General features: G+C 38.6%; 2 protein-coding genes across 3 annotated transcripts; both read right to left on the minus strand.

The window, feature by feature from the left end:
* Window positions 1-5,465: 5,465 nt before the first annotated feature.
* LOC126797981 (uncharacterized) lies at window positions 5,466-17,324 on the minus strand. Of its 2 annotated transcripts, none has more exons than XM_050524782.1 (17): window positions 17,119-17,324; window positions 16,829-16,947; window positions 16,649-16,694; window positions 16,483-16,555; window positions 16,327-16,384; window positions 16,083-16,178; window positions 15,649-15,766; window positions 15,310-15,576; window positions 14,807-14,908; window positions 14,279-14,636; window positions 14,018-14,131; window positions 11,956-12,587; window positions 11,635-11,831; window positions 11,032-11,254; window positions 10,582-10,701; window positions 9,213-9,986; window positions 5,466-8,683 (listed from the first exon to the last, which is right to left on the minus strand). In XM_050524782.1, exons 1-17 carry the CDS (start codon window positions 17,212-17,214, stop codon window positions 5,624-5,626), a joined length of 6,453 nt encoding a protein of 2,150 aa, XP_050380739.1. In that variant the 5' UTR covers window positions 17,215-17,324; the 3' UTR covers window positions 5,466-5,623. The 2 variants fall into 2 exon arrangements, with proteins under 2 accessions (XP_050380739.1, XP_050380738.1); XM_050524781.1 differs by having other exon boundaries at window positions 9,213-10,010.
* A 1,591-nt stretch (window positions 17,325-18,915) lies between these two features.
* Window positions 18,916-22,305, minus strand: LOC126799124 (amino acid transporter AVT6A-like). Its single transcript, XM_050526248.1, has 5 exons — window positions 21,255-22,305; window positions 20,939-21,091; window positions 20,492-20,695; window positions 19,679-20,144; window positions 18,916-19,367 (listed from the first exon to the last, which is right to left on the minus strand). The coding sequence occupies exons 1-5, from the start codon at window positions 21,676-21,678 to the stop codon at window positions 19,223-19,225; spliced, it is 1,392 nt and encodes a 463-aa protein (XP_050382205.1). The 5' UTR covers window positions 21,679-22,305; the 3' UTR covers window positions 18,916-19,222.
* Window positions 22,306-23,446: the final 1,141 nt, after the last annotated feature.

Here is a 23,446-nt window from a genome sequence, read left to right on the forward strand (position 1 = left end):
AATTTGGGCTCAGTATGCTTGTGGAATCCCCATACAATTAGGAAAAGTAATTGAATAAAGACCCGCTCTGATATCATGTTGCACATGGACAAGCGTGGCCCATAGATCACCAATATACTGATATTGTCTCAACTTAACCAACTTTAAGGTGTTAGGTTCTAATCTAAAAAATCCTCGGTACAGTTGGATATTATTCATCTACTTATAAATAGTATATTTGTCACATTTTAGATGTTAGATCTCCCTGCTTCGTACAAGCCTATTTGCTACATGTCCAATCACAACAATATGTAAATGCAGGCCAAAGATTCAAAGAAGTGAAGGTTTGATCTGTCAATTGATTTTTGGTTATAGTGATCAAGCTGTCTTTGATGTCATTGATCAGGACTCACTGGTAAGATTTCCAAAGTATGTAGCTTTCAAAGGCAGCAACGGCCGATACCTTCGGACAAGCGGTGAGTGGCCAGAACATGCCATTTTGGACTGACGACATAGGGATTGCTAAGACGCGGTACGAGACCAGCTCAGATGACCGATGGAAATGTGCACCTTAAGTCGATCGACCGCAACGCGTACATGAGGCCGCACCCTGACGCCTCGATCAACCACTGGGTTTCATTTGACTCACCGGAACCCACTGACGCCATTAAGCTATGGCCGACCAAGCTCAACCCTAATATCTCTCTCATATGCTTGTTCAACAACAAATTTCTTCAACTATACAATGGCTCTGACCTATCAAACTGTCTGAGGGCACACAGTACCAGCCTGACAGCCGAAGCACACTTGACTATAAAAGAGAGAATCTACAACACAGTTTTTGTCCTAGCGAATGCCGAATAAATGATGAAGTTCCGATGTTCATAGGCACCGTGTCACGGGCCGACTTTTGTAAAGCACAAAGTGAGTTGTGCGGAACTTGCTGATCGATGAATGAGTAGCAAGTGAGCTAAGTGAGTACCTTACAAGGGACAATGGAAACCACACGATATTAGTAGTGTTAGCGACAAGTAAGAATATAATTTATATAGTTGTTAGATAATCTCATGAACAATTGAATATGCAACAAGAATAATCTCACGGAACACAAATAATTGAATAATTCCTCTCTTTATTGATGATGAGACATTAAGTGAGGCGACAGTACATGTGCCTACTTATACTAGTTTCGTAGGTCAACCATCGCCGCCTAGGAACTCCTCCCTATAATAATATATTTTACAAAACTAGACTTGATATAGGGAAACATGAAACATTACCACCATGAACTTAATAAATAAATAAATTACAGAAATTATAAATTACAATACTACCACTAGCATGCAAAAAACCAGCCATAGACATGACTCATAACCTTGGATAAAATTACTTGCGGTCTTACAAGTATTGCCCCTAACACACCGCAACCGTGAAGAACATCACGCCGATAGAACAAAACGGTGTTCGTTGATGGTACATTACATGGAAATAAGAGCACCACCTGGAAAACCAGCCATTCGTGGATGGTTGGCATCCGTGTCACCGCTAGCTTCAAAGTTCCATTCATCGGCGGTGCTGAAGTCACGGCCACGGCAGAGTATTCCGGATCGTACGAATGGGGAGAAACTATTACAACCAGCGGCGGATGCAAGGCAAGAGCTAGGGGGGCTCAAGCCCACCCCATAATTTTGGGAAAAAAAATTTAGGTATATATATATTTTTTGTTATTACACTAAATCCCTAATACTCTACTCTCTATATTCTTCCCGATATAATTCCTAAGTTCTCTCAGTCTCTCATTTTTTATCAACTGTTTGGTACTACACTAAATCACTAACACTCACTCTCTATATTCTTCCTGATATAATTCTAAGTTCTCTCAGTCACTCACTCTCTATCAACTGCTTGGTACTACACTAAATCACTAATACTCTCACTCCTCTTTATCCTTTCCGATATAACTCTCAATTTTCTCAGTCCACCACTCTCTATCAACTGTTCACTTCAGTGCATTCTCCAAATCTCTTTCATTACATCAAAGATTCAAAATCTCACCTCCCTCTTAGTCTCTCAATTACTACTGCGCATTCAATTCTACACCTCACTCTCTCATACTTCATCAACAATTTGTAAGCTTATATAAGATTATTTTCAATTGGGTTTTCTTATTTGACTTGATTATGTTTTAATTTGTTTCTAATCTTACTGGGTACTTTGGTTTTTACTTAGAGTCTCTGGAGGCTGGACAAAGTCAGGCATGGAGTGACAAATCAAACAATGGTGTATTGATTTCAAATACTAAATTGAGAATTTGATTATGCTTTTTTTTGTATGAACTCTAAGCTTTGTTAAATGATTATTGCTAAAATTTATACTTCTTATTAATTTACAATAATTTAATTTTAGTTTTAGGTTATATTACTTCTATTACAAATTCACAATTAAGATGGAGTTTTGTATTTGGCTTGCTACTGTGTTTGCCCTGCCGTTGTGTTTGCCTTGCTATTGTGTTTGCATGTTTGCTACATTTTGTCTAATATAAGCATTGTTTCTTAATCTGTAGGTAGTCTCTAATAAATTGTCTGATTCAATGTCGAAGTCAAAGCAATGTAAAAACCTTACTAGATGGTATCCAATAACTAATGTCTCATCTTCAAGTTCAAATCTAATTTCTACTCCTTCTGTAGCTTCTCCAAACTTTGATGATGCACCATTGCCTTTAGAGTCTCCAGTCAATTCAGTGGATGATTCTAAAAAATAGTATGTTGATTTTGTTGACAATGAGATGGTGATCTATGACTTTGAAAATTTATCGAACTTTAGGATTAGATTTACTTAGTTTATTCTTATATTGTATTAATGAGTAAGGATCCCTCAAAGTGCACTTTTTTCCCACTTAATATAAGTCTCTCACACCGCTGAGATTTTTCATATTTTTTTTTTCGTTTCATAAAAAACTCAAGCCCACCCGAAATCAAATTCCTGGATCCGCCACTGATTACAACTGAAACTGGGGCGGAGGCCGGCCAGCTACAAGACTACAGTGCCGCCATACTCTACTGTCACTGTGAAACTGATGGCAAACAAAGGAAAGTACGACGTCCGTAAGGTCCGTTACTCGTATTATCAGCGGGATGAGCTTTACGAATGCGGGTACGAAATCACCTAGAAAGATGATGGGGTGTGCGAAGGTGTTAACTCATTCAACTTCTACTTCGAGGTTGTAACTGCTTCGTCAAACCCATCACATCGAGCACTCCAGCACCGTACCGTAGAAAAGATACCTCTTGCTCGCTTGTCTGAACCAACCAAAGTGCATCACCCAGTGACCACGACTACCATCACAGAACAAGAAGAGGAGATTGTCCAATATGCAGCAGCTCTGCCATTGGAGACCAAAGGTGGAGAAACCGTAGCTTGATTCAACTGATCGAAGAGTCCAGGCTTATTGTTACATGCTCTTGATGCAATCGATCGAGTATCCTGGCATTGTAATTCCACTTTCTATTTTTTTCAAGTTTTCTTCTTTGGTTACTGCTTGCATTTGTAATAAATTCCTATAACCTATGTTATATATGCATATATAACATAGGACTGATAGGAGCCTATGTACTTATGCATGTATATATGCTAGTGTGTTTGTCTACGGAATAAAATTTTAATTTGGTTTATTGACTTTATTCTTACCCAGCTTCAAGAGGAGTAACGTTTTCGAATGCCTTGAATTAAACTTAACATTTCTTCATTTACCACGTACTAACTAACCGTCTAGCTATTTAAAAAATAGTTTGAAATTTAGCTAAATTTTTGCGAACTTTAATCTCTCACAGAATAGCTAAAAACTACTTAAATTTAGCTTTAGATAAAAGATATAGCTAAATTTAACTAGAGTTGAGAAAAACAATAATTTTTGACTAAATTTTCTAACGTTCAATTTATAACTCAATTTAAGTCTAAGTATTTGCTGAAACATTACTTATTAATAAACTAACTATAATTTATTTTTAGCCATATTTAACTACTATAATAACTCTCACGGTTGGAGATGCTCAATAAGCTAATTAGTAACCCAATAGCTTAGAAACACCGACCGTGAGGTGAATTTTCTTAATAAAGCAAAAAAAAAAGGTTTTCAAAAGGAGAAGTGCGTAAATAAACAATCCTTTCAAACTTGAACTTGAAACTCTGTAAGAATTTGAGTCCGTTAGTAATTAGGATTCCAAACGTCGGTGGGAATGGGTATCCGACTGCAATTTGGAAACCATCATATATTTATATCCACACCATTCCCGTAGCATTCATATCCAAAATATCAGTCTTTGTCTTTCTTGTCTAAACATTGTATCTTGATCAAACTAATCAAGTCCGAAGATGGCCATCGCTAGTGACTATTGGGAAGTGGTGGCCGATGCTCTCTGCGACGTGCGTGTCGACCAAAAAATTGTCGACATTGATGATGAACCAGAAAACGAGTTCCAGTGCAGCACCAAGTACTACATCGATTTCGAGGCCGTGATCAGACGCGTCACCTCATGCGATGCCGATCGTCTCTCAAACTTGGACGACGTCATCAGCCGCACCAGTGTGACTAAGGCCTCAATTCAACTTGAATCCTCTAAATCACACAAAGAAGCCGCCGTCGTCTCCGACGTGCTTCGAGAGTTGAAAGTACCTCTGAGTGAACGTGACCAGATGGTGCGGAGAATAATATGCAAAGCCGGCGATATAGAAAAGGAAAGGAGAAGGACTGTTCATATGTTGGTGGACATTGATCTAATTGTTGTTGATAATAGTGAAGACGATGAGGATGGTATTATAGTGTGTTGCGTTGAAGGATCACATCCTTATCCGGATCGTTCCATGATAGAGCAGCTGCAGAAAACTGGGGTTTGCCCTATGTGTGATGATGAACGGAAACTGTTCGTGGCAAAGATGGAGAACCAGGAGATCCCACCTGTAGGTTCCAAGTTCTGCAGGGATCCAAAAAAAACTGCAGAAAAAAAACTCTCATAAAGGACTGAACATGCTAACTTCGATGCATTTTGTACTTTGTAGTTTGTAGCGAACTAGTGATTAGTGATTACTCTAGTTTTTCCACTAGAATATAGTTTGTTGTTTTAGTGAACTTTGTTTCTCACAATTGAATACCGATATGCAACGGTAAACTTTGTTACTCACAGTTGCATTTCTAGTATATCATTGTGCATCATCAAAACTTTGTATAATATTAAGTCAATGAACTTATGAAAGACTTACGGAATTGCTGGGAGAAATACATGTACACGTACACGATCATATGTAAAAAATTAGCAAACTTTAACATGTATTCAAGTGATCTGAAATTTTGGCTAATAGAGCACCAGAGCAATAATAATTGGCAAAAACCAGGAAGGTAAATGTCACTGAGGCCTATAAATAAGAGTACTGTACAGCATATTACACTAATAACTTCACAACTACCTATATACAGCTTCACAACTTCAAAATTATGTCCAATGGCCCCCTCATTAATCGACTAATATACATCAACTTAATGAAGTATGAACCACCAACTCGAGAAGTTCAAATACATCACCCCTCAACCTGGTAGCACCTTTGACAGTGGAATGCATGCTACTGTATAACCCAGACATAAAGAACAGATTCAGTTATGGGTTACAAATGGAACCAGTCTCTTGTAATCCCTTCTCCTCCCTAGGGCACAGCTATCAAGAACCCGCCCAAGAATAAGCCGGGTGTTGTGCAAAGCCAGTTCTCTAGGTGAAACTCCAGTTTCCGTTGAGCTCCCTTGTGCTGGTGTTGAGCTTGCTCCATACGGTGAAGTCAAACCAAACTGTAGCGGCCCACTACGAGCCTTAAATGACGTCTGAGGAGCTAGCATCTTATCATCGCTGCCGCCAATCCCATTCTCAAACGACCCAGGTTCATGAGGGTGAGAACCTGGCAATGAGCTACAGCTTTGCAAAAGAGCCTCCAACACACTAAGTGCCTCCCAGCACAATGTGCTCTCCACCAACTGGGACACAATTGCATACATGTGTGGGCTTTGGGCAGCATCCATTGGTGTATGCTGGAGCAATGCCTTGAGCATGAGCAATATCACACGCTGATACTCAACAGGCCCTTTCTCTAGTAGCCGTAATAAGTGCCCAAAAGCCAAAGCTGAATGCTTTGGGAACCACTCATTGCATAATAGTGGCGAGACACAAGCAAGGAGGTTGTTGATGCTTTTGATCTCACCACGAGAGTAAATCATAAATACAGTTCCTAATTCGTCTAATGATTTTGCTCTACACCAAACAGAGATGTTAGCCGCAACAGAGCAAGCTTTCTGGTACTGCTGTTGGAGAGGTGAAGCAGGCCCCATCACTGGATCCTTGCTAAGCTGCAAGCAGAGCCAGGGAAGTAAGCCTGTTATGTGCATCAAAAGTCGTGTCTCTGCATTTCCAAATATTGAGTCGCATGAGTGAACAGTGATCCGTGAGAGAACTTCAATGGAAACGCCATGACTCACTGTTGACATAAGTCCTTTAAGAACAAGAGGTTGCACCCCTTCAAATGTTGGCAGATTTCCTCCAGACGGGGACTGCTCATAACCCATCCTGGATTCCATGCGTTGGAAGTCCCCTATGTCATTACTGGTATCAAGCTCATCCCTAGGCATGCTTGAAAGGAGCACATTTTCTGTTGTTCTGTCTCGGAATGATAGCCGGTCAATCACACGTGAAAAGAGCTCAAGGACTTGGCAGTAGACATGAACAAAATCTGTGTGCATCATAGCCACACACCCCCAAAACAGTTGGGGATAAAGTATCACTTTTTCTGGCTCCATATTCTCCACCATCACTTGCAATGTCAACAGAATTTCCATTATGAAACCCAAAACTGGAGGTACTGGATTTCCTAGGCATCTATGAAGGCACCGGAGAAGCAACACACATGTATCACTTGTTACACTAGGCCGCAATGCACGGTAAATCTGATGCGAGCGGCAGGCAAGGTGTCTCGACGTGCACTCCATGGCCCATTTCAGCGCCTCAGCACCCCAAGTTTCTCGAAGATCTCCTTGGAAGAAGATAGCATCAACCATGCTCTGAACTAGTGCAGATAATAGTGCTGCACTTGGAAGTTCAGATCTCACAACTGTGGGGTCTTCATTTTCCCACATCATGCTTCCTCGCTTTGACTGGACATATTTGATCAGGCTCACAACCTGCTGCTTGTTCTCTCCATCACAATTATCAACTTCATACAATTCCAAGTGCCTTCCTGCAAGGGAGTATAGAAGATTAACAAGGAGATGTTGACAGTGTTCGAGCACAATGTCCTCTGAACTATCCATCGAAACAAATATGACATGAAAAAGCAGAGGCAAGTGCTCCCGAAAATCTTCATCATTTTCATATGCGATTTCTGCAAGTAAAATCAATGCTATATCTGCATGAGTAAGTGAATGTTGCTGATGCCCCTGCAAGGCTGACTGCAGTTCTTTAGCACTGATGCCATGTGAGGCAACCCCAGAGTGCAACCCATCTTCACCTGAGTTTGGAGTATCAATAAGGTAGTCTCCACTGTCACGGGACACATGGCGACTTCGTAGGCTTCCGGTTGAACTTCTCACCCCCATTAAAGGCCCCGACATATTTACCAATGCTGGAAGGAGCTGGCCTGATCTGCCTGCATTTGCAGGAACAATGTTCAACTCAGGAGGCATTGGACCTATAGGGCCTGAGATACTTCGGCCTGTCACACCTGATGTCCGCCAGCTGAGGCTTCCACTAGTATTCCTTAACGGACCATCAAGAGAACCCCGCACAAGTAACGGTGACATGTGCGACTGGATGTCCACAAGAGATGCAATTTGGGGCACCGCAGGCCCTTGAGAGAATTCCAAGACAAAGTTTCCACCAGCATCACTCTTATTTGCAGTTGGCCCAATCAGATCTATGCTATCCTCCAGCATCCGCTGAGCCAACTGGTAGACCAAGTGATCAATTGTACGCTGAGGACATACCCGTGCTAAATATAAACTTACTCGCTTTGCAACAGAGAAATATGTCGCAAATGCACCACTAATTTCAGCAGATGCATTTGAATCACAGTCCTCTATCCCTTTAGTGATTAAGAAATCCAAAACAGGGCTAATGTTCCTCGGTTTGCTAGCAATAGTGCTCCAAAGTTTCTCAATTTCATCAGGGAAGTGATCACCATGCCGCCAGGTAACGTAGTAAAGGCTTTTCAGTAATCTTTCACTCCAACCTGAGTCCTTAAGTTTCCAGAAATTTAGATTCTCAATCCAAGGAGCCATGCAAGTTAATACCTGATGTTGTGCAATTATATCAACAGCATCAAGTTGCCTTTGCATAATCTCCTCACAAAGGAGCTGGCTCAACTCAGGATGATCTTTGGCTAGTTTGCATGATAGCTTGTATTGGAATTGTTGGTACGAATCAGGAAGGTTACCCACAACAGCCGCCCGATAATTTCCTGAGCCCTCGAGGCCATCCTCAGCCCACTCACGAACAGAAAGTGTCTCAAGCATCTGAAGTGCATCATCTCGGATTTGTCTTGATGGATCCACCACCTTGTAGAGAATCAGGCTCAAAAGTCTCTGAATTTCACATTTTGGTATCTCTTGGCGCATGTAAACTTCAGCCAGCACACTGAAGTAACCATCAGCTATGGCAGCATCGGAGTAATAGCACTGAAACAAACATATCAATTTGATTATAAGACCGAAAAAGAAATAAAATAATGAAATAGACCCGCAGATTAACACAGTATGGCAACCTTACTAAGAGCTATCGCAGATACAAACCCCTTTTTCAATAAATTTGAACTACTAACTGAAGACAAGAGAGTCGGAATATGAACTTAATTAGAACAAATGGTCCATGCAATATAGTGAATAAACCAGATAATTACTTTGACAATTTCACTGAAAGCATTCTCAGGTCCGGGTTTAAGAAGTCTAAACACACACTGGGAATGTAAATCCTTCATCTAAAAATATGATGAATATACCAATGAACAAACAGCCCATCAATTCATTATGTAGTCCAGGACGATGAAGATTGTAATAGAAGGAAATGATCCAGTATAAAATAGTAGACTAATTTGCCTTCATCGGTGCAGGACCTACTCTGCATGCATTAGTTGCAGTTACTAAATTCAGTGTTAACATATCTAAAATATAGCAAAGTACATACATAATGATCAGAGGAGGCTCATACCTGATCAATACAAGCAGGAAACAGGTCCAAGTTTGTCTGTAATAAATTCTTCAGAGCCAGTTTTGCTAAAGATATGCGATGATGGCCACCCCTATGCCTATCACGGCCAGCAGTTCCACGGCCACCTTCTCCTGTGTACTTTGAATAAGATGGAGTTCTAGGATCAGCCGGTGAGTATCCAAATGGAGCCCTAGGTGCAGGCTCAATGAACAAACTATTGATCCAAGATATAACCCGGCCACTCATCTTTCTTGCATTATCATCAAAGCAAGGCCCATATAAGAGTGAAGCCATAGCATTCATGGAGGCCCACTGGATTGCCTCCACTTGTTCACTGAGTTCTTTATCAAATGATATTTTGTCCACGGAATCTTTTGACCGAGCATGCTGAGAGGACTTGTAACGTTCTACTTCACGCCGGTAATCACTAACACCGTCTTGACCATAATTGGTGCCTGTTTCATCACACCAGGAGAGAAGATGATCAAATAACTTTTTTCTAGTCCTAACATCAAATTTCTCCGACTTTGACTCGACAAATTCAGGTGCTAGTGATCTTAGAACAGAAGCAAGTGCATAGCGGAGTGGCTGCATATCTTGGAAATTTTCAGAAGGAGCTGTCAAGATCTGTCTGGTTGTCTCATCAATGAACTTCAGATAATGCAGTCGGAACACTGGTTTACGGGCCAACATGCCAGGCCAAATATTCTCAGCAACAGCACGAAATATATTTGCAATATGGACACGAAGCTCTTCACGGCGTGACTTTTGAATCTGAAGTGAAGAGATTTGCATACTCTGGGTCAGCCATTGCACCAGAAAAAGAAATATATTAATAATGAAGCACTCCAAGCAACAGTTAAAGCAATAAATGAGGACATTACACATACTAGATGCTCTATCATATAATTGGGCAAAGAAACCTCTCCAAACATGAAACCACTCAAAAACGATGTACGGATGAAAAAAACACTTGGAAAAGGATAAACTGAATAATTACATTCACCATCTTCCTATGTCATCAATGACTCAACGTAATTTTTAATTCAGGAAAATCCGATTTAGATACTATGAATTGTGACTCGACCAATCAAATGGGCATTAGTAACAGCTGAGTCCTCTTTGAACCACAGGAGATACTGCCCGGGCACGACAGAGATAGAACTTATGGATCAAGAATGTGGATGATTATTTTGGAGGTTGGGAACATGATTTCGTCACAATATGTAAAGTACGCATATTGATGTACTTTCCAAGAGGACCGGGACTAAACATAGTCTTAGATGACCAAACATTATACTTAATTCTAGCATATTCCCAAAATACATCTATCTTTGGACGAGACATAAGAAGTTCAACCATACAGTACCTTCCACTTTGGTTTTGCTTCCGTCTCTGAAGACAGCTCATCCATGAAATTTGCAAGCTCCGTAAACATGATTTCACATGATTCAAGATGTGAATGGCCAAGAGTCATTGTGGCTGCATGCTAAATAAATAAGGGTGAAATTTAGTCCCCAACAGTAAAAAAAATACAACAGCAGGGATAGTAGTAGTGGTAGGTTTAACAGGACTCATTTACAAGGCCTGGACTTGGAAGAAGATGATGAATAATATGTCATGATTAACAAATCCAGTAGACCATTGACATTTAGCACATTTTATTTAACAAAAGTAGTAATGTCTAGAATACAACCTACCTTCCCTGTCCTTGAAGATCCAATACTTTTACTTATAAATAGAAACATAGTGGTGTAACTCGATGCATGATAAACTATCAGGAAACTCAGAATATTAAATTCCTTCAACAAGTACTCACAATCTGCGCCTCTGATCCTGATTTCAGAGATGGGAAAATTAGATGGTAAAGATCCTTGGTGGCAGCTATACTACCAGCCTCTCTACCAATTGGGGGACATGAACATACGAACATTGCGTACATGAGCCACTGATCCAATTTGCTGTCAGCATCTTGTGACTGATGAGCCTTTCCACCCAACTCAACAGGTGTTATATGAGCCAGACGTTGCATAACCTCTGCCCTGAAAATATAGATTATGTCATGAAAATTCCAGGACTTTGAATCTTGAATTAGATCAATTTGGAGACATCATTAGAAAGATGAAAAAGATAGGAGCAAGTGAACAGTATAAACATAATTTTGTTTTCAGCACAAAATAATCTTTTTTTACTAGATAAGATCTATATAGAAAAAATCAACTTAAAAGTCTATAGATTTGTAAAGATGAAGAATTAACATGTAGCTGTGGGGGTGGAACACACAATATTGAATTCACCACAGGCAATTTCAAAATTCAGCCTTTCTTAAATTATGAGTAGTTCAGACTAATGATTACTTGACTGAGAAAATGTTGGAAGAGTCATGTCTAAACATAAATAAATGTAAGATAAGTAGGCTTACTTTGCTTCATGGACAGATCTTGGGCAAAGTTCGGCAGCATATTTGACAAGCTCACTAAGACACCGAGTCCACCTGTTCTTATCAGGGCTCTCAAATATTATAGATTGAAGTGTCACATCAGGAGGAATTGCATCAGATTCACGTCTCAAATCGAATGGACGACCAGAATCCCAATAGCAGCTCTGGACGATGTCATCCTGAATCGATAACAAAATTCACAGACAAAAGTTATATTATACACAATAACAAAACTGCACCTAAAATAAAAATGGTGCAAAATGTTTGATATAGGAAACAATTAAAGAGAGAAAGATCTCATACCCCATGCTCTTCCAAGACATCGATTATAAATATTGGTTCAGCTTCATATTTTAGACTGTGATCAGGCTGTGCACATAAAGTGAGGTATCGTATATCATTTCTTAGAGCACGAACACAACGCAATAATTCAAGTGCAGTATGTCTAATCTGGCTATCCACAGAACTAAGGAAGATAAGTCCAACAGCATCTATCTCTGATGCACGGAATTCATTTAAGTCTCCGGATAGGCGGAAAGTAGGTTTTCGAATTCCTAGATTTTCCCGCATCACCTGTTTTGCATCTTCAGTATCACATTCCAGCCTATCATCAATTAGACAAGCTCTCCAGCAACGCATGAGTTCCAATAGACGACCAAGTGATGTTTGAATGAGAAGAGGGAACTCATCAGGAAGTCGAAGGATGAAGTTTGCCATCCCTCTTGCCACTGCAAACCGACGGTGGGGAAGGCATCTGACAATCCGGTTCAATACCTGCGCTGCCTCCTCACGAACACCAGGATCAATGCTTATCCCATGTTGAGGTATAATCTCAGTAATTTTATCACTTCGTCCAACTTCTTCTATTAGATATGGTATACATTTCAGCACAGACCGGAAGAGATATCCTTGAGACTTTTCCCTGGTTACAGAATCTGGAAACCAAAATATTCATTCATTATTGTTATTGCAGAAATAAGAGCATTAACTCAAAGTTGGGAATATTCTACAGTACACAATGTATATGATACCCTTATTTACACATTTGACAACAAATTTGTCATCATTGTGGTATATAGAGTGATTATTTGGGTAATTTTAGGTTTGTTAGTTGTAATAAATCACATAGGACATTTATAAAGTCTATGTTGGCAATATGGTAAATTAGTTTAATCATTTGTATGTATATATATACAGGCCGTTTTAGGTGCGCACGGCCATGCGAACGTCCCGATTTCGGCGACAGCAGGTCGCAACGGCGCAGCGGACCAACACAGCCGCACTACCCACCTCCCAGTGATCCCGTCTGTGCCGGCCGGAGCTCCATCGGCGAGCCACGTCAGTTGAAATCTGCAAAAATCAAGTTTCTGGGCAGATTCCAGCGATTTCGCGATTCCGGCCGCTGTGAGTCGCCGATGGAGCTCCGACCGGCACAGACGGGACCGCCGGGAGGTGGGGAGTACAGCTGTCGTGGTCCGCCCCGCCATTGCGGCTTGCCGTCGCCGGAATCGGCGAATCCGTACCTTACGTAAGGTTAGAACGTCCGCACCTAAAAAATCCTCATATATATATATATATATATATATATAACATATGTTGTAACTTTGTTGTCAATGTTTTAATTTAGTTTAGATAAATTGTAATTTTCGTTCAATTAGTTTAGTTGTAAACTAAGGGTACAGTATAGTAGTATACATCAATGTATGGTAAACAACCCCAATAAGTTGCAATGGATATTTGATAGTTAAGGATCTTATATTGGCTGGTGGAATGGTTGAGAACATTTGCACAATGATAAAAGTTTGTCTGCCTAATAAGGTAACAAAGAAAAATTACTGACAAGGCTGTCAGCATAGGCAGATAGAGATAGAAGAGAGAAGAGCGAGTCATTTAGTAGATCAAAACCAGACTGATCCAACCAGTATTACATGTTCAACCTCCAGCATCTTAATTAAAATAATAATAAAAATAAACTTCTTAATCATAATCCTGGACTATAAAGACAAATAATATTTTTTGAGAATTTATTTGGATATCAATCAAAATGAGGAAAACTAAAGAGAAAGAAGAGTGTTGTAATTAAATTTCCAAAATATTGTTACCTCCTTTTGCAATTTTTAAGTGAGTGAAGGAATAAAAAAAATCAATTAGCAGTGTTGATTGACACTATGCAAGGTTTAATACAACCTCCCAACAGATATCATCATATAAAAACATTGTCCCTACATTATTCTCTTGTTTTGGTTTAATAATTGACATATATTTAAGAAATATATTCTACCTACATTATTTTCTTCACTTGGTTTTACAATTGATATATATATATATATATAACATATATATATAAATATAACAAGGAAAATACCTGTGGTAGTCTTTGGAGATGTGAGAAGAGCCTGACTATAGGTACGATGGCAAGTCCTTAAGATGGACTCAATTGCAGTCTTCACTTTGGGGATATAGTGGCCAATATCATGACCTGGTGATGCAAGCAGAATTAATGAAGAGCCATTGGAAAATAATATGTTCCCAAGCACCTAAGCATGGCGTTTAAGTTAAAATGATTTATAAAAATTAAATGTTATAATATATTTTCTAATTAAATATTTCTGGCATATGAAAGAACCTATGAATATTTCCAGACCAACATGCGGGCTTGTAGGTGACATGACTATATTCTGTAAAGCACGAAGACCAATGACCTTGGCTTCACTAGGACTGTCTTGCTTCAGCAATTCCAGTATCATATGATTCATGGCAAAATCAAGGTTATGACCCGCTATTGTCACACAAAACTCCACAAGTTTATCGTGTTGGACATCCTGAGTAAGCATGCCTTTCCTCAAAACTGTTAAGAGCTGAGAGGTTATACTGTCCAAGCAGTCCCATATACGATTAGGGGCCTGGTTTGCTGCATGGACACTAAGGTAAAACCTCAAAACTCGGTGAAGACAGTCTAGTGCCATGAAACGATGGGTCTTGTCCTGAATGATCAAACCACAGGATGTTATACATCTTGAATCCAAATGGAAAGCCATAAGAATATGGTTTACCCCCTTCAATAAACCGACATTATAAGGCTACATAACCTGATGAAATAATGTATTAACTAGATACAAAGCTTTATACACCAAATTTCGTTTCTTGTACTTACTCTAAGAAGCTTGTAGAGTTGTTCCATGTGAGAGCTTAAGTTGTTCTGAAAAATTTGGGGGTCACCAAGACAGAGGAGAAGAGTCACAAGAGGATATCCAACCTGACACCACGAGAAATTGTTCGTATCAAAAATGAAAACTTCAATACTGCAAGGGCAGGGAGGGAGTAGAAGGTCTAAGATTTATTAGAAAATACATACTAAACAACAGTGAGAGAGGGAGGATAACAACTAATATGACCTTGTAAAAGGAAATAAATCAAACCTCAAACCTCGTATTACCAAAAATAATAATAACAAGAATCCTCGTAAAAATAAAAGATGAACCCTTCTCAATAAAACAAACTGGTAATAAAGGAATCACAATTCTTATAAATATCCTACCAAATATATCCGAGGCAATAGGAAAAGCATAAAGGGATATATTTTCTTCATGATAAGTGAAAGTAGTATGATTATTAATATTTACATTTTAAATGTCAGAAAACTGTCACATCACTTACAGATATATGTTTGCTCTGTTTATCCATCCAATGCATGAGTTGTCCTCTAATGCGCCCAACAGCTTCAAACCAGAGTGTAAGTGCAGGCTCTACACCTGAAGGTGGCCACTGGTTTTTTCCACCTTCTGCCAAAGGTGCTAGGATATTTGATAGCATGTTACACAAAGCATGGTGAAGTTCACTTTTGCGTTTATGGGGTGCACGATTAAGGGGATTTGCTTTTGCCACAAAGGATGCAGATGCATTCAGTCCACCCTCAGTTTTGACCTGACAATTACTGAATTGTTATAGAAATGTCTAAAACTCATATTTCCATGATGAAGGTTATTTTCTACATACCCCTAACTTTAAGTAGCGCATTCCATTGATGATACTAAGTGTTTCGCTCCGGGCAACACTAGTGTCAATGCGACGAATACTGAGTTCCATGAAAAACCGCTCAGTGACAGAACTAAACCTGTTAACCATAACAGCAGAATATACATTAACTCAACTCAGACAGCTTGATTATATTACAAGGTAAACCTAAGATGGGATGTACACTAGAGTAGGCAAATCATTCTCAAGATAGACCCAACTTCATCAAGGATAGGTAATAATAGCATTAATGTGGGGAAAACGAAAAGAGGTATTAAAGAGACAGAACAATACAATTTGATTCAGAACCACCTTTTTAATGACCTATCTGAATTTTGTTTTTATATATATATATTTTTTTTTTGGGTTGGGGGGGGATTAATATTTTTATTTCAATAACTTGATAATCCAATCACCTGATGCGAGATAAGGCACCTAATAGCTGAGCAACTAAGTCCAGAAGAAGTCCTCGCAGATCAACCAATGAGGGATATTCAACCTGGCTGACAACCCTGCAATGAGAGTAGATAAAGAAAATATACTTATGTATGCTAATCAATGTAAATTATACATATGAAGTGGTCTGTTTTTATGTAAGTAAATATGACTAGCACAAGTCGGCACACATAGATTACCACAAACATTAGAATTCTTAATTACCTGTCAGCATTAATCAGCCAGTCAAACACAAAATTTTCAAGCCCAGACCAAAGTTTCTCTGCAACAAGCACAAGAACAAAAACCAAATTTACTTTACTAGATAACGAAACATCATAAGCCTCAGCGTGAAGTATCACATCATGGAATCAAACTAACCAGTAAGTCCCTCCTGCGGACAGCACTCAACAAAGCGAATGCATGCTGAACAAAATATACACTCGACTGCAAGCTGAGGTTCACATAAACAATGCTTGGAATTCATTACAACATACACAGAGAGACATAGATATACAATGAGATCAATACTAGAACTCATACAAACCTTCCTTTGGAATGTAGACGCATCATTCGCGCCTTTGGGGGATTCACTGCAACAATAAAAAAAAAAGGAATGATTAACTCAGATCAACAATGCCAGTATCCAATAAATACAAAACGCATCAAGCATGGATTCTGGAGCTAAATGACTAACATATCTCCTAGAAAAAGGGGAAAAGCCCACCTTTCTCTCCATCGTAAAAGAGCTTCTAGAAGAGGTATGGGTGTATGCCGCGCTACCATAGCCAACGAGTCCAGCACTTGGTCATACGCCGGGTCAGAAGCTCTGAGGAGCAGCCCATCCTGTATACATTTCCCACACAAACCATATCGAAAAATGAGCACTAGAATGCATGTATTGATGTAACTGCTGAGCCACAACCACTGCGCGGTTGGGGCAATGAGAGTGAAAACAAGTAGCACAGAGATCTGTGTGTATTGAAATTGGGGGTAATGAAAGCAGAGAAACAAGACCTGAGCTTGGGAGGTCTCGATACGACGCCGTGCGAGAGGAAGGAAGCGCTGGAGGAGGGCGTCGACGATGAGCTTCGCGGCGCCTCCGGCCTTCATTTTGGTGGCTCTCTTAGCTCGGCCTCGCTGGCATCCGAAACCCTAGAAAAGAAGGGGATGGGAATTCGGGGGATTAGGGATTTTGGGTGGGCGTGGTTTTGGAGTGGAATGTGAAATTGGATCGGTACACAGAGCTGCAACAAGAAGAAGAAGAAGAAGAAGAAGCATGTTTGGGATTTTTGGTACTTTTTGCAATAACAGACTGTTCTTCTCTGTTTCATTATTTCGCACGTGTGAAGCACATCTCTGTTTCGGCTTTAATATTTTTTTTCTTCTCTTATTTGAGCTTAAAATGTAAAAAGTAAATTAAAATGGAAATAATGCCAACTCAATTCTTCAAAGAGAAAATACAGGTAGTTGATTGATGTCTGGTTTGACTATTTGAATTATGCCGATAATAATGACTCGTGTTCTTCAAGAGCATTAAAACTCTTACCTTTCTTACACTTTGATGTTGGTTGTTTTGGCTCCAACATCTTTCATTATAATAACTATAATGGATATTGATGGTGAAAGTATCAGGCAAATTTGATTGTTTTGCTCCTAGGGGTGGATTTCGGTCCATTCGGTTTGGTTTTGGACTTGAACCGGAAACTGAACTGAATTTGAATCTCGATTCGGTTAGATTCGGTTCACGATTTTTTTATTTTTGAAAAAAAAATTGGCATATTGAATGTTTTGGGGTTTTCTCCCTTTTTTTACTTATTTGAAAAAATTATAAATATGAATATATAACTATAATACGACTGAAAAAATAAGGGCTTAAATTTAATTTTATAGGCAACATACAACTCTCAATCTTTTATGTATACAACATCTTGAAATTTTATAGATGTATATATATATATATAACTATGTATATAAATATATTTATATATGTATATTTATATATATGCATATATATTCTTATATATATATATGTTAAAAACATATATTCTTATATTATATTGAGGTGGATTTAGTAATTACACATCTGTTTATATATATATATATGTATATATGCATATAAAAGAATATGTATGTTTGTTTTAGCAAATTTATTTAAAACATACGTATATGGGCCTACATATATATACATAGATGATTATATATACATATATACCACTGCAAAAGAGAAACATATAATTATATACGATATAAAACCTAAAATCACATTAATCAAATCAAATATTCGGTAAGATAAACATAAAACGACATCATTTTGTGAATAATTCGGTTCGGTTTCTTATGTGCCCAAACTGAAAACCAAACCAAATTGATTCGGTTTGGTTTTCTAAATTGTGGTTTCGATTTGTGTTCGGTTCAATTTTTTTAGCTTTGGGTCAGTTTTCTAAATTTCAGTTTGGTTTGTATTCGGTTCTTTTTTTTTTTTTAACTTCGGTTCGGTTTTCAGTTTTCAGTTTGAAAGTGCCACCCCTATTTGCTCCAACATCTTTCCTCATAAAGTCATAACTATAATGAATAGTGATGATGAAAGTATCATGTGTTCACGACTATCACCAAAATTTCAAGGAAAGATATAAAGAAAATCTTGCCGTTGTATCAACAACAAATTAGTGATCGTTCTTCCACTCAAACACGGCTACCTATTCAGCGTCAGAGTCTCTTGCCCTGAAAGCCCACAGTATTGTCACTAATCCTTCATGATTCATCACATTCATCACTAAAGAACAATCTCCAAAGAAACAAAAGAGTAAGAAATGGCACCCCAACTATAACAGAACATTATGTTCACTTCAAAGCTCACTTCATTCATTCTGTTACCAAAAATAACAGAGTTCAATGTCAGAAACAACTTAATACAACACACATGCGAGAGCGCAAAGAATTACAATGCCCTCTCCTTACACAAGGCAAAGTTGCAAACACACCATTTTACATTAGCCCAAGTGTCTTTTTTATTTATTCAACCCTCTTAGAAAACCCTGGTTTTCCTGTCTAGTAAAGTTCATATGATCCCGCCAGACGATGGTTTCACTAAAACATGAGAACAACCTGTCATCGAAGATCATTCGCGAGGTGATGGAGTCTTGGCATTCTTGAACAAGGCATAGGCATCGCTATATATCGCCACCACATTTGAGAATACAGCAAGGACAATCATAACAATACTCAAGATCTTATCCTTCTGAGTTGCTATGTTGTGTCGATCCCTGAAACACGAAGGATAAGAAAACTCAATGTTAATTTGAAATAATAGTAATATGAGTTTCAAATATGTTCACACAAAAGAAGCAGCCACTACAAAGCTAATATATTCCATATTCTCTCATGCTAACAATGATAAAAGCTGCTAATTGTTTTATGAATGATGTTCATAGTTCTAAGCTATAAATGGTTTCTTTTCTCAAAATATCAGGCATCAATTATTGGGGAAAGCTAAATGAACAATAAACATATAATTCCTAAGTAAATTGAAACTTGAAGTATAAAGATCATTCTTGGGATCAAGTCAAAAACTCACTTGAGAGTAATTGCAGCAGGGAAGATGAAACCAATGCAAACTGCAGCAGTTGCTCCAGTGAACTGGAAAGCGTCCCAGATGCTGGGTATAAAGTTTGCACCCAAGAAGATAATACCAATCAGCCCAACTGTGACCAGTGCAAATCTCATGTTGCTGAGAACCAAAGGCCTGGAAGAGGGAAAGAGGAGGCCATCCAAGTTGAGCCGCAACGGGAAGAAGACGACAGGAAATACAAGCATAAGGTGGGCAGCATAACTGACTCGAACAGCATCATTAAGGAAGGTACCGTAAGGAATGCCAAGGTCAGCATCAAAGTTGGCAAGCACATCATCAAGAGTTCCATCCCCAAATAGGAGGAACCCAAAAAGGCTTGTCATTATGTATACGGATGAGCACAGAGCAAGTGACGTTTGCACAACCCCTCTAATCTGTGTGGAGTCTTCAAGTTCATTGTCAATGCTATGAACTGCAGATGAATGATTCATGAGGATCATTACTCAATATATAGACACTTGAAATCAAAAGGTGAAAAACACATAAATTATGACATCTCCTAGACCCATTTTCTCATAGTTCTCCAAGTCGCGTACAATTTAGCTTAATCATCATGTGCATATTACCCCCACGATGTTTCAATTTTGACTATCAACATCTGCTCCTATGGGAAATACGTGCCAGTATCATTAAAGATCAAGATGTGGAATCAGTTTGACATTCTGAAAATATGAACTCAGTTTCTATAATGGTTTTAAGTGGCAATCAATCAAACCAGCACCAGATAAATAATTATGTTCAAGTAAACAGGTTTCATACCATTGTAGTGACAGATGTAAGCAGTAACTAGAACAGGCACTACAGTGAAGCATTTGATGAATGATGAAACATCACTAACATCGGGCAGCAACCTGGGCATCCCAATACTTCCATCAATCAACTTGATAACTGTGATTCCAACAGTAATAACAAGAAACACAACTGCTAGGCCAACGGATAAGGCAGATGTGAAGCTCAATGAATCTGCAAAATAAGAAATCCAACACATCCAAATTCCAGATGAGAAAAGAAAAAAAATTACTTTCACCAGAAAATAGGCAGAAATTCAATAAACTGAAAATTTACATAGTACCTTACAGCTCCAATATCAAAAGCTACAGTAAGGAACATGAATCGGAAGGGCAAAAATTTCCAATCTCTAACGAAATGACAACACACTGCCTATATTCTGATGTCAAACCACATATCATAATAACTAAGACTCACCAATTCGTTTAAAGCTTGCCAATGGAGCAAATATTCCAAGTGTTGTTACAAGAAGAACAATGCCACGCCCGGTCCACCAATGTACTCCAAACCATCCTTCAAGCACACCCGCATGGTGGCCTTCACTAGAAGATGTTCCGGAGAGCACGTCACCTTCACATAAGCAGTACAAGATTGTTACACGACTTCAGAGCTTTTACAGACCATTATAAGCTAAGTTAACACAAATCCACAAGTCAAATACCAAATGAAAACTCTGTAACAGAGTAAATACAATACAATGATTACTATAAGTAACAGAGAGTAGAATTCATACCGATAATAATCATGTACACAATGAGCACGCCAAGATTGTTGATCAGCACAGCTACCTGCAACAATATTTTCCCATATTTTCCAAAGGCATCCCCCATCAGGCCTCCATAGGAAGAGGACTTTCCAGCTCGGCTGAACCTCAGTATCAGCTCAATTGAAGCCTCAGTCAAGAAGGCCATAAGTATGATCATAGTAATCCCAAGACCAAGACCCAACACTTTCATGGTTGCAGGCAAAGCCATGATTCCAGCACCAACAATTGTGGTTGATAAGTTGAAAACAGCCCCAGTAAATGAAGCTCCATTAAACTCATCAAACCCACCATCTTCCCCACATTTGGGCAGCAAAGGAGCATTTTCATCAACAATTGCTTTGTTCTTTCTTGACTTCCTCTCCTTCTTCGGTGCAATAGTCCCAATTGTCATCTTTTCAAATCTCAAAACTTTTCACAACAATGGTCCCAAAGCTAATAAAAATGTGATCCCCCCAACACTCAAATGATCAGGACTTCCAGATGCAAATGCTAACAACAACAGATATCATACAATTCCAGCTATGAATATAAAGGTTGAAACTTTTCCACAGAAACTAAGAAACAATATATCACAGTTCCAAATCAGCTACCAATTAACTATGAAACATACAAATACAAAGCCTTTTTGGGTAGAAATTAAAACCCAGAAGCCAAAGTATGACAATTTGATTGAAAATCGAATTGAATCTTCAATATAAATAGGGGAGAAATCCCAAGAGAGCAAACTTTGAGAACCCAATTTCTCCCCCTATGCAATAAACAAAGCACCCAAAACCAAAAACCAATCAGAACCCAAAATTGAGAAGCCAATAATTCAGCAGACCCAGTAAGCAAAGAAACGTGTCTTCCCAAAGCTTTGATTTTTATAAGAGCCAGAAAATTTCAAAGAAAGAGAAAAACACACGGAAGAAAGGGTGATGATACTAATTATCAATAATGGGGGAGCCGACAAATTTAGACTACAAATTTTTCTTTGGATTTATTGTGGATTTGTATATGGAAAATTGTAAACCCTCAATCCCTAAGGTTCTTTGTATTCTAGAGTAAAAAATGAAACATGTATAGACGACGACCAATGGTGTCAACGTCAAAAAAGGGTGCTGCATCTCAAACTACAGTAGTACTTATCTCCTGGAAACCGTAATAACGTCATAAATCAGTCAAGTAACTGCTCCCATTTTCACTCATTTGTGAATACAATCTTAGGTGAATGAAAGTGTTTCTAAATTCTTGGAAATTTATTCGGAGAAAACTCTTAGATTGTGTGGTTGTAACATCACTTACCTTCAAACGCAAGAAAAGAAAATGCTAATTTTTTTTTCTTTTGTTGGTAAAAGTATGACCATGTGAATGATGAAAATGCTACTTCTTTTTCCTCATTCCTCAGCCAATGAGGATTGAAATGTTTCATTTCCTAGTCTGAAACTATACTTGTTACTAGAAGAATCGAAGCTACTGTTATTGAGTTTATATACATTCATGATGCTCAAAATAAACTGAAACCAGAACTTCAAACATATCTGTATTTGGTTCTTCTTTAACATTAGAATTCTATTACTAATTCCTGTGTGAAACAGAACATTGGTCTGATATTAAAGACCGGACATCATCAAGGACAAGACCCCAGAAGATTCTCGATCTCAAATCCTATTCCATAGGCATAAGCTGCTCCCTTAGGACAAGGACAATTCAATTATGGATGAATTCTCCAGCAATTCAATGTCGGCTACTACGTACTTGGCTCCCAATAACCCACCTTTAGTCAATTTCCGATACAAGAAGTGAATTATAGAGTAAGATAATGATGACATTGCTAATAGTAAAAGCTTGAGTTTCACTGTGATAATGAAATGGAGAAAATGACTAATGGGTTGGCTAAGTGATTATAAAACATTAAACACAAGGCTGTGGTTGCAACAACTATCTTAATTTGCTGATGCAGCAAGTAGAAGGACCTTAATCAAGCAGCTAATTGAGTGTCATCAATCTGATTGTGGACAACATTAATATTTGGTACAAGATTAAAAAACTTCAATGCTAGTTTATTAATCTAATGACCCCTAAATGAATCTAGATCACATGTTTTATATTTAGCTTTTGGTTATGACATGACTTATGAGTCACACGTTTCTCTCTCCGTCCACATTGCATTACGAGAG

The sequence above is a fragment of the Argentina anserina genome, chromosome 6 (genome assembly GCF_933775445.1).
Source record: "Argentina anserina chromosome 6, drPotAnse1.1, whole genome shotgun sequence".
Taxonomy (NCBI): domain Eukaryota; kingdom Viridiplantae; phylum Streptophyta; class Magnoliopsida; order Rosales; family Rosaceae; genus Argentina; species Argentina anserina.